At 33.4% G+C, this 12,058-nt stretch overlaps 2 protein-coding genes and 1 non-coding gene across 4 annotated transcripts; 1 reads left to right on the plus strand and 2 right to left on the minus strand.

Annotated features, from left to right (window-relative positions):
- The first annotated feature begins 305 nt into the window (after positions 1 to 305).
- On the plus strand, positions 306 to 4,391 carry LOC21395017 (50S ribosomal protein L9, chloroplastic). Of its 2 annotated transcripts, XR_002903401.1 has the most exons (7): positions 306 to 546; positions 748 to 875; positions 2,233 to 2,278; positions 2,767 to 2,864; positions 3,001 to 3,048; positions 3,348 to 3,536; positions 4,094 to 4,391. XR_002903401.1 is itself a non-coding variant. In XM_024174457.1 (6 exons), exons 1-6 carry the CDS (start codon positions 397 to 399, stop codon positions 3,466 to 3,468), a joined length of 591 nt encoding a protein of 196 aa, XP_024030225.1. In that variant the 5' UTR covers positions 306 to 396; the 3' UTR covers positions 3,469 to 3,733. The 2 variants fall into 2 exon arrangements, 1 of the variants encoding a protein (XP_024030225.1); XM_024174457.1 differs by lacking the exon at positions 4,094 to 4,391 and having other exon boundaries at positions 3,348 to 3,733.
- A 360-nt stretch (positions 4,392 to 4,751) lies between these two features.
- TRNAV-UAC lies at positions 4,752 to 4,824 on the minus strand. Its single transcript has one exon. It is a non-coding gene; the product is annotated as a tRNA-Val (tRNA).
- Positions 4,825 to 10,662: 5,838 nt separating this feature from the next.
- On the minus strand, positions 10,663 to 12,058 carry LOC21395018 (zinc finger protein ZAT5). The gene has a single exon (XM_010111634.2). It carries the CDS (start codon positions 11,806 to 11,808, stop codon positions 10,849 to 10,851), a length of 960 nt encoding a protein of 319 aa, XP_010109936.1. The 5' UTR covers positions 11,809 to 12,058; the 3' UTR covers positions 10,663 to 10,848.

The following is a 12,058-nucleotide window of genomic DNA, read 5'->3' on the forward strand; positions in this document are numbered from 1 at the left end:
CTTGTTGCCTTCAATTTTTTTAAACCGCAAGGATTCTAATTTCTAAACCATTTTTTAAAATAAAAATGTACAAAATCATCAAATTCAAACCAGTGAAGCGAAAAAAGTCAGGATTTTGGGTCTGATAGTGATTAATAGGCTGATAGCTCTAGAAATGCTAATTAATAATTAAGAACAAGTACAAGGAAACAAGTGAAAATTCCGAAACTCAAAGTGGGTAAAATTCGTAACTTCTGATATTCACAGAGGCCAAAACATAAAACAAGTATCCCGGCCCTCCCGGGCATATTTTGCTTCCTCAAAAGCTGTAGGCCTGCAGCGAAGGGAGGAAGGAAATAGATAAGATAGTCTAAAATCCATTAAGAGAGAGAGAGAGAGAGAGAGAGAGAGAGAGTTATGGCATCATCTACAGCTTCGACTCTGTCATGGAGTTCCTCCTCGTTGCTTCAGAGATTTGGAGGCAACACAAACGAAGCCCCCAAATCCTCAGACCCAAGAACGACCTTCCACATTTTGGCTCAAAAGAAAGCGAAGAAAGCTCGAGCGGTAAAAGGAAAAAAAAAACATAAACTAACGAATGGGTTCTTTTCGTTTCTCCCTTCTTTACTACTCTATGTTTGGTTGCCGAGAAAATTTGGTTTTCTGGTCATGTTGGATGTGGGTTTGTTTGTTTTAAGTAATTGAGCTTAAAAGAAGAAAAAAGGACAGAAGTTTGATTCTTGTTTGTTATTGGGTTTTGTGGTTCAGATAATTCTGAAGGAGGATGTACCTGCCTTGGGAACTAAAGGCCAACTTCTTAACGTGAAGGCTGGATATTACAGGAATTATCTGCATCCTACGGGAAAGGCCCAAATTGTCACTCCCGTTCTCCTCAAGTAATGCATTACTGAACCCCTTTTTTACTTTTACTTTTCTTTTTTAAATTCATTTTTTCTCATATATTTTAAGATACCTTTTAATCCGGAGTATTATCAGGCACTTGTATATTAGATTGACTTTTGCGAAATATTGATGGAATCACATACAATAATGTGCATTTCGCAACTATGGATTTGACGATTTGTTCATAATCTCACAAAGTGAGCAATTATTTCTTTTATGAAGGGTAATATTAATTAGTCGCATAGTTAAATTTGACGAAATCAAACATCAGGGATGAAATTTGTTTGATTGGAAGAATACATGGGATAATCTTTGCATCTTTTAAAACACAATCTGAGTTCTTGCTTTTAGACACAGGAGATTTTTGATTATCCATTTTTTAGTTAATTGTTTTCTTTTGGACTATTTAATTCTTAGCAATATCAAGCACTAGTGAGTCAAGTTTTAAGACTGATTTAAGGACAAGGAGTTTTAAGCGGAAAAGACTTAGATTGATTTCTCAAAAATTATTGGTGGCGTCACATAGAAGTTAGAACTACATAATGTACAAATACATCATGGTGAGAAGGCTAGTAAATTGTAGTCATGTATTTATACATGCCACAACCATGGAAAATCAGAGGTTCATTCTAGGTAAACTTGATTATTTACCAAATCTCATTTTCATTTTTTTTTATGATATCATATTGTTGCTACTCCCCATGCTTAAATGTGTAATAGACATTTATTGTTACGTCTGCAGATGTATGAGTTAGACCTTGAATAATTAGACTAATTTTTCTCTGTTTTTTAGTGAACTATCTTGGGAAATGATCTATTTTCACATTGTGTGGTTTTAGGCATGTTAATGTGTTATGCATTGTAGGCAATGCACCATTAGCCCAAAAGACTAGTTCAGTAGTTCTTTTCAGGGTTTAGCTGCAACAAGGTTTTGCTATGATTTAGTCCATTATATTTAGAAATAAGATCACTTTTTGGTGGGGGCAATATATAGTGCTAATCGTTGAGGCTAAGCCTTAAGGCATGCCTCAAAATACAGAGGTGTATGCGTCTTTGCTTCCATTTGAAGCTTACACGTCTTTCCTTCCTTATGACGCATGCGCCTCTATTCTATTTTTTAGCGCCTCATGGGGAGGCGCACCTCCCATTCCACAATTTTGAATGTTGGCTGAAGTAGACAATAATTCCATATCATCTTGCATAGCATGAGTACATGATTTTGGTAAGAGAGGAACGGTTGAAAAACTTTAGCTAATGGACATCTTTGCTCTCTTTTCTATTTACTTTTGAGAAAATGAAATAATGATCTATTTCTGAATATAAGCACTGTGTCTCTTCATTATATTCTAGGGAAATGAAGATTGAAGAGGAAAGAATTGAAGCCGAGAAAAAGCGGGTAACTAGATACGACTTTTGATTTTCTCCTTAACCTTTTAGCCATACCCTTTTGTCAATTTTGGATGGCTAGTTCACAAAAGTTTTGTTAAATGTTATTTTCCTTCTAGCATGATGATTCTTTCCATTTCGGTTCCTTTTGGCATGTTAATAATCTGATGTAGGTTTCTGGAACTTGAACATGTAGTGTCTTGTGATTTGATCAAAAAGCAACACATGATGCTAGTTACTTTAAATTTTTTAACTTCTTTTTCCCAAAAAAAAATAAAAATAAAAATAAAAATAACTTCAAGCAATTTCTTATCTCACTTTGCTTCAGCTTGTTAGAAACATTCGTAGTTCTTTGCCTTCCTTCTGTCCATAACCACTAGAAGTTAAAAATTCCTGTTTCTTCTATTGTTTTTGGCATAAATAATGTGAGAATAAATTTCACTCATTAGATGATGTGGTTCAATTCTACGTTTTGTTGTCTGTTCTGCAATTGTGCAGGTAAAAGAAGAGGCACAGCAATTGGCTCTCATTTTCGAAACTGTTGGAGCTTTTAAGGTGAAGCGCAAAGGTGGAAAAGGAAAGCAAATTTTCGGAAGGTAAGTTGAACCTAGTGCAACACTTAGCAGTTTGTCTTCTTTTTTTTATATTTTTTATATTTTTTTTTCCTTTCTTTCTTTTTCTTTTTCTTTTTCTTTTTATGAAAATGGTGCTCACATAGGCCCTTTTCGGCAGTGTTACCGCTCAAGATCTTGTGGACATAATCAAGGCTCAACTTCAAAGGTATTATCCTTAAAACTAGGATAATGACATGGGTTTCAATTAGTGTTTCTGAGCATTTTATTTTCATTATAGTTGCTGATTTTTTCATAAGATTCCGGAACATAAACTGCAAGCCATTAAAAGCTTATACTCACAACAATTATGTCCTACGCTCATGCAGTTTCAATTTTGGATAATTATAACGTCTAGTAATGGCTAGCAAAAAATGCTGATTTGGTGATTTTTTATGTATATTTTGAGCGTTTTGTACTCGAGTTTTGTCGGATCACACTGTTTTCTGCGTTTCCATCCATCCGTAGGGACGTGGACAAGCGAATTGTGACACTTCCGGAGATCCGGGAAACAGGGGAATATGTTGCCGAACTGAAGCTTCACCCCGAAGTCACAGCCCAAGTGAGGGTGAATGTGTATGCAAACTAAGGACAAAGCTCATCTAAGTATGCCCACTTTAATGCACAGTCCATACAAGTGACTTGCCATGATCTAAGGTACATGGGCATTTGATAACCATTATAGGAGCAGATCATTATTACCTTAAGCTGCTTGACAAGGAGAGTTCTGTCGTTTTAATTTGATTTGTACACTTTTTTTTTTTTAATTTGTAATCAATATGGCTAAATTAGTTGAACTTTTGTTACCAAATTGTCCATCGGGTATGTAACAAGGTTTAAAAATTGCCGCTTTAGAAGACTCGAGTAGTTTTTTTTATTTTTATTTTTATTTAATTATGTTTATTCTTTTCCTTCAAATTTAATTTCTAACTAAACCGTGGGGACGGATAGTGTTATCCCGCTGAAAGAGGATTTTGGGAAGATATTCTGACTAGATTTCCTTGATTGGAAGGTTTTTATTGCAACCTTCACTTAGAATTCAGGTGGAACTGGAGAAAGTAAGAAAATGTCTTTTACTGTGCTAAGAATATGTTGTTGTTTTTCATCTTTGTCAAACAGAGTTATTGATGTCAGCTAAATAGCCAAATGTTGTTTGATGCTATTGAAGGTTTTTTTGTTATCATATAATAACACATGTTATCTATTATAATCAGCAATGCAATCAACACAGATACGGCGGCATATGATAAGTACCACGGAGCAGTGCGGGACTCGACCGTCGTGTTTCTTGCCATGTAATTCTTCCGTTACGATGCCACACTTGAATTGTTGCATCACCAATGGTGAGAAATAACAACGTTTAATGAGAGATGTTTAGAACTTGTTTACCCAAGTTTTTCTTTTATGCTTCTGCCTATTCATTGTTAAAATCTGCAAAAATAGTCTTGAGAACTTCATTCACGTTATTTCCTCATTACCAACTCGGACCATTTCATTATATCTCTGTTCATTTTTCGTTGCTTAATTGACATCTTTCTGGGAAATGGAATTTCTTCGTTATCTTCTTAAAACCTCTTGACCACTTTGGCTTGGTTCAACTAGTGAGTTTTTGCAGTATTTCATCCGCTTCAACCTGTGCTACATAATGAAAAGAAGAAAGAATAAAAAAAAAGGGATACAGATGGGAAGAATCATGGAAATTTGATTATTGCCTTCTAATTTAAAATGCCATCAGGGGAAGGAAAAATGGGTCGAAATTTTAACTAAATGAACTAAAAAAGTAAAAACATGATTGAATGAGTGATCAAAATGCAATTTAACTAACTAAAAAAGTAAAAACACGATTGAATGAGTGATCAAAATGCATTACAATGTTGCTGCCCAGGATCGAACTGGAGACCTTTAGTGTGTAAAACTAACGTGATAACCTCTACACCACAGCAACGGTTTGAATACTAGAGTTTTTTATTTGTAATATTAAGTTTTTCCTTTTGTAAAATAATGGCACTTTACATTCGTTTCTTGTTATTAATTGTTATTATTTATATATTTATATTCGTTTCTACTTTCTTTCTTGTTCTAAGGATGCAAGAACAAATATTGAATAGTTCAACTCTTTTTTCTTCAAATACAAATACACACGCGCGCGCGCATACATACATACACATACATACACAGTTAAGATTTGAATAGTTTATAAACTAATTTAACCAGAAAACTCTCAGTCGTTCAGGCACTGCTTGTTGGTAAATTGTCAAATATCAATCTTCATTATGTCATCAATGAATTTTCAGTAAATATTTCCATAAATTACGTGGAAAGCACATTTTAATCTGTTTAAAAATTAAAGATGCTTATCTTGATCTTCAGAAGTCCACATTATGCGTGAACCGGTTCAGCTAAAAAGAGAAGTATGTGTATGGCCGGTACTGTCAATTTGTCAAATATTATTGCATTAGATTAGAAACGGTGTTACTTTTTTGATGAAAATGCTTATATAGATAATATAGATAATCTAGTTTATAATGTGAAATGGTGTTAATATAGATGATATAGAGTTGTGATCAGCTCATCCTATATTATCTTATCCCGTCTCGCCACTTTCTTGGCTCGAATCATGCTTTTGGGTTCACATTAATAGTAATGTATAAATAAAAGAGAAACAGCCAAGGAAAATGATGCACATCATGGAAAAATGGTTTCATGATCATACGTCATTAAAAAAAAACAGTTCCATAGAGACAAAAATAAAACTTATTAGAGGTAAAGTAAAAATAGGATAAAACAATTTAAGTATAGTTTCACGAGATCTAAAAACTTTTGATAAAGACATGTATAATAAAATTTGTCGTAATATGTATCCTTGCTGTATGAGAATGACTAGGCCTTTGAAACAGTGAATCGCGGGTTTTACACGTGAGCATGTAATTAATTGAAAACAAGTTGTTAACGATACAAATCGCTGCTCAAATTAATAAAAAAAAAAAAAAATGCATACAATAATAGTAGAACACATATCCATGGCGTTAAATAATTCATATATGTATATGTGTGTATATTCTAGTGCATGCATGTCTACTTTTTCAAGGGTACTTAGAGGATGTTTGTTTCTTATATTCGTCCCTGATTCTGAATCATGATTCAAGATTCTCTACATAAAACGAGAATGATTATGAATCATGATTCTGAATATATGAACCAAATGTCTACTTAACTACCGAGACCACTAAAAAGTCACCTAACCCACACCTGGCTTTATTCTGGTGTGAAACCTATCAATTAGGTGCCAACTTATGGCACATCAGAGTAGGAAAAACCGCCTGAAATTAATTAATACTGTGTAAAGGAAAGAGTAATTTCTTGTGTCCAACTCATGGTTGGTGTCATGTAGAGACCAAACTCAATTTGGTCAGTGATTCAGTTAGATCTATCCTTTGGAAGCAAACCCCCACTTCGCTATCAAATTAATTTTATTGAGTCAACCGATTGGACTAATTAAATTTCTCTTTGTACTACGCATACAAAACTATACGTATTTTAATGGATACTTAATATTTACGCATCGTTAGGTATATCATTATTTTAATTGTACGTGTGATATTAATCAGTCGAAAGATATAAAGTGAGTAGTTGATGAAAAAAATGTATAGTAATTAATAAGATTGAATTTTTACAACTTCACTTTTATATTTAATGAGTAACTATCGATAAAAAATATAATCATTAAAAATTAGTGTGTATTCCTTCCCTCTACATACAAAACTATACGTATTTTAATGGTCACTTAATATTTACGCATCGTTAGGTATCATTATTTTAATTATACGTGTGATATTAATCAGTCGAAAGATATAAACTGAGTAGTTGATGAAAAAAAATGTATAACAATTAATAAGAAGGAATATTACCGAAGGTCAAAGTAGTCTTCCATTCAAACAACACATCTTATAATAAGAAGGAATATCCCTATCAGCAAACTATACATGACCATATGTACTATTTGCTGCTAAATATTAATTGCGAGTGCTTGCGTGTATAAAGGTTACACATCATATTATCTGAACATTGCTATTTATTTATTTATTTTTATCATCCACATAATAGAAATCGTCGTGAAGAATTGTGAGAGTGAGTCCTTTTATTTACAAATATATAAATTAATTTGCTGCTGGTTGAAAAATATATGTTATTAAAGTTGTCTCAATTTGTCTCGAACCTCTCAGTTTATGACATTTTAAATAGATTCTGAGAAATACATGATCGGTCTATCTTTTCTGTTATATTGTTTATATATATATATATATATTGGTAAAGTCTCAGGTATTTACTGTTTATCAGACTAAAATAACCGTTGTATAATTCTGTATAAATTATGTATAATTACATATAAAGTCGTGTATAAAGTTATAAAAAATGACAATGTATATTAATCCTCGAAATATGTATTTTTTATAGCAATTAGTGAACACATAACATAAAAATATATATATTGATTGATTTATTGTATTTCATGTTAAATATACACGATTTTACATGTAAATATACACGACTTTACATGTAAATATACACAATTTATATAGAATTATACAACTATCATTTCCGTCAGACACTTTCCATGTGACTGATCAGAGATAATTCCTATATATATATATATACTGTAGAGTGCACGTGAGTCCATTATGTGAGGTTCACTTTTTTTATGTTTATGAGGATAAAACAAAAAGAGTTGTCTTTTATCCCACAAAAAAAAAAGAGTCCAAATAGGACTAGAGCAGTGCATATAGTCGAACACTTTCCTTGAAATTGTAACACAAAAAGAAAATTTTCATCCATAATTAGCAAGTCGTATGCATAATGATCATGACTAGCTAGACCATTATAACAAACAAAATACATGCACTTACAAATCTTTCTTTTCTTTTCTTTTTTTTTTGTTGCTAAGCAATATAAAATCCTGAGGCTTGTTTCTTAGCCATACATCCAGCCGTGGATTAAGAGAATATGATATACATATACATATGCATATATAAAAGTGTATATATATATATATATATATTCCAATGTCCATTATAATTTGTCACGTACGTTAACCCTGGACCCTATCTTCTAATTACAAAAGTTACTCTATGACTTGTGACTTGTGACGTAGATAAAACAACCAAATATAGCATACCTGTCACACTGTGATTGGTTATATGCATATAGTTTATACCTTCTCAGTCGCAAGTTTTAGACAACAACTCTAGTAAAGTCATAATTTCCACATCATAATTAGGCGGCAAAAGAAGAGGCAATTGAGGATCATGATAAGGAATACCAAACACTTTATGCATTTTAAAGCAAAGGTACGTGTTACACCAATTCAAATAAACTATTTGATAATTAACATCAAAATTTTCGTTGTTGTTTTGCGTGTTGTGTGCGTATGTGTAAATTTTTTTTTTTTAATATTGCGTGTGTATTATGTATATATTTAAATTTTGTCAAAACAAATGTATATATTTAAATTTTGAGTGAGAAATTTCAAATCAACATCTCATATTAGAATTGGACATGTGAAATTACCACAAGTTAAATTTAAGCAAGTACGTACCTTATTGTGTGGCTAAAATAAGGAAAGAGGAAAAATATGATTAAGTCTAGGTAATACGAATACTAATGATTACAATTTTATAATTAAGCCGGGCAAGCTTGTAATTAGGGAACCCGGAAACTATAGTCTAGTTATATTTGCATTATGGAGCCAATCATAAGGGTGTCTTTAGCATCTTTCTGAGCATATTTATAGGAAAAGAGGAACAATATATAGATTAAGGGAATAATATTGTCATGGGGAAGGATATAATTATAATAATAACATACACAACAAGTCAAACTTCCCACTTGTTGACAATGTCCAATTCAATTATCCATATATATATATATATATGTGTGTGTGTGTGTGTGTGTGTTCTCTAATTAATGTGTTTGGACATCTCACGCTGCATTTTGTTCCCTCTCACATGCTTGGGCTAATTGCATGTCTTAATTTCAGCAAGAGGGTGTGGTAATAACAATTTGATTGTTAATTTACAAAATCATGATTGCATAAATAAACTAGTTCATGACTCTATACTAAGGAAGAAAACTTGGACTATAGGTTATCCTCTAAATTAAGAGAAAAAACAAACTTAAAAAGAATAATTTAAGGGTAAAAAAAAAATCCTATAATAATATATATATATATATTACACACTTTTTAAGCCGTTACATTAAAATTATATCATAACAAAAATATGTAAATCTAACCGAATTTAAAAGAAAATTAACAGTCTAAAATCGTGAATACTAATAGAGCTTCATATTTCTATGCCCCACGAAAATTCTTCAGATAATGAATTTGAGTAATGAAGTTGCTAGCTAGTTGATGAAGAACTTGATGCGATGGTATAGATGAGCTAGTGAGAGAGCTATATGACAACCAAAATGGAAGGTGGGACCCAAATTATGAAGACCATGTTACATGGATAAGTTGCAGCCAAATGTTTGTGGTATATGCGTTAAGAAAGAGTATCTTTCTTTGGAATATCAATTTGTGGGCGTGGAAACTGGGCCCACATCATACTAGAGATCATCTAGCTCATTATAATTTGACGGGTGCTCGTTCTAAAATAATTTTATTTTTTTTGTATAAAAATAAAAATATTTTTAATCTCAAATAAAAATATTTTTGAAAATACGTTTGATGATTTTATAAAGATATTATTTTCAGTATAAAAAAACCTCATTAATGTCTCTCTCTTTTCTCGGCTCGAGAGGGGAGAAAACGAAAACAAAAAATGAAAAACGATTAAAAATTATTTTTCATTTTTCTCTCATTTTACACTAAACTAAAAAATTATTTTCATTTTTTATTTTTATTACGCCAAACGTCATTATAGAAACGTTTTCATTTTTTTTTTCAAAAAACATAAAAATAAAAATAAAATCAATTCTAAACACGGTCAAAACTTTTGTTTTTGTTTTTTGTTTTTTTGTTTTCTTTTCCTTTGTGTGTTTGTGTTAGTTAAAGTGACCTGCAAAAGTCTTGGATCATATGTACAGTTAGTTAATTAGGTGGAACTGTTAGGCTCAGAACTAGAGCTGAGTTGGACCACAAAAAATTAAAGTATAGAAAAATAGAATATAAAAAAAGGCAAGAAAGAAAGAAAAGAAAGAAACATACAGGTGGATACATATGGCATTGGCAGTTACCAACTCAGCTTTGCTATCCACCTATTCTTGTCATTTATTGTAACGGACTGATGAGTGTGTTTTTGGTTTCTTATAGCGTTTTTACAAAAATGTAATAAAAGGAGAAAAAAAAAATTTAATACATTTTTTTTATTAGAATACGATTATGATGCTAAAGTAGTGCAGTATCATGTATTTTATTTTATTTTTTTCATAAATTACTACGGAATTTAGGGGGGCAAAAAGAAAGAAAAGAAAAGGAACCTAATCCACGACTTTTAGTTGTGGTGGTGGTGTTGCCAAACCCTGGCCATATGCCAAAAATTGCCATTTTCTGTGTTCTTTTTGAGTGTCCCACATCGCTCACCCACTCAAAAAGGAACAAAAAACACTTTTGAATATATATTAAAAGAAATTAAAAATAAGGACCAAAAAAAAAAAAAAAAAAAGATGCCCCATCACTCACTTTTCGTGAATGAAAGGCAACCGTGAAGACTAACCACTTACTCAAAGTATTCAAACCAGTTGATCATCAAAGTACTTGACAAAAAAAAAAAAGTAATATTTAATGTATATCACATATACATGTATTTATTATTAATTCTAGAATTTTGAATTCAAAGAATATCCATGCTAGTGAAATGGCACTAAAATTGAACAAAAGCTGTAACAGTCCATATAGTATAACAATAGTACTGATAATAATTCACATTGTTCTGAATTAGGCCAATTTTTCCTCCTGTTTGATTGATTTCTCCTAATAGTGACAATCTACCAAAGCCGGGGCGGAGAAGACGAGAGCAAATTTAGACTCGGTACCACTCCGGTGATCGTCCTCCGGTGCCGGAAGATTAAGATCCAACTGTAGAATATTTGGCCTCCGACGCTTAATGATCTCCACTTCATCGTGTAAAGACAAGGAATTGTTCGTCGTCATAGCAGCAGAAGCAGAAACTGAAGCAGTAGTAGACACAACAACATTCGAATTAGGCGGCACGGTGACAGCCGCCCTGTGCCGCCTCATATGGCCGCCAAGGGCTTGGCCGGAGGTGAACTCTGAGCCGCATATCGAGCACTCGTGAACCTTGTTGGTAATCGTGCTGGTACTAATAATCCCGACCTTTTGGAGAGTTTTGTTGAGTAGGAACACATGATGTTCTTCTTTGTCGTCTTGATTGTCTTCTAATTCTTCGGAGAGGATTGTCGGCTTCTTGTCGTCAACAGCGGCCGCGGTTTTGGGCTTCTTGTGGCTGGCACGGTGGCCGCCGAGGGCTTGGAAGGAAGGGAAAGTCCGATTACACGTCTTGCACTCGTAGGCATACAAACCGGCTTTATTAGTACTACTTGTGGTGTTATTGGCGATTACCTTATGATCTTCTGCGGCCTCCTGTTGATGTGTTCGATGATATTGACGATGATTTCCTTGAGCCAAGAGAATCAAACAGTTGGCCATGTCCTCTTCTTCCTCGGTGCTCTCGTAGACCTCGCCGCCGCCGCCGCCGCCGCTAGATGTTGTCGGCGGCGACGAGAACGAATTGCCGTATTCCTCCCCTCTTCCGCCTTCGCCGCCGCAGGCGCTCGATGACGAGGAGCTGATCAAGGGGGAGGAGGGCCTCTGGCGCTTGGTGCGCCTGCCTTTGGCGATCATATGATGTGTTTGGTTGTTGTTTGTATTGTCGTTGGAGGAGCCAACAAATTCCTCATGAGAGGCTTCCATGAAGGCAATTAGTAGTGTATATATTATTATATAGATTATATATTTATATATCACTCAAGAGAAAGAAAAGAGTGAGAAACAAACTAGCAAAGAAAGGAAGAAGCAGAAATGGGTAATTGAAGGAAAGAAGCATGTAAAAGGAGGAGTGGGCGGTGTAGTATATATATAGTGACTATTTATATATATTGGGTTCCGCCCCATTTGTGGGCTGGAACAAATAATGGGCTTTAAGCCCAAATGCCAATAATGA

This window comes from Morus notabilis, unplaced genomic scaffold, assembly GCF_000414095.1.
Source record: "Morus notabilis unplaced genomic scaffold, ASM41409v2 Scaffold2224, whole genome shotgun sequence".
In the NCBI taxonomy this organism is placed as follows: Eukaryota; Viridiplantae; Streptophyta; class Magnoliopsida; order Rosales; family Moraceae; genus Morus; species Morus notabilis.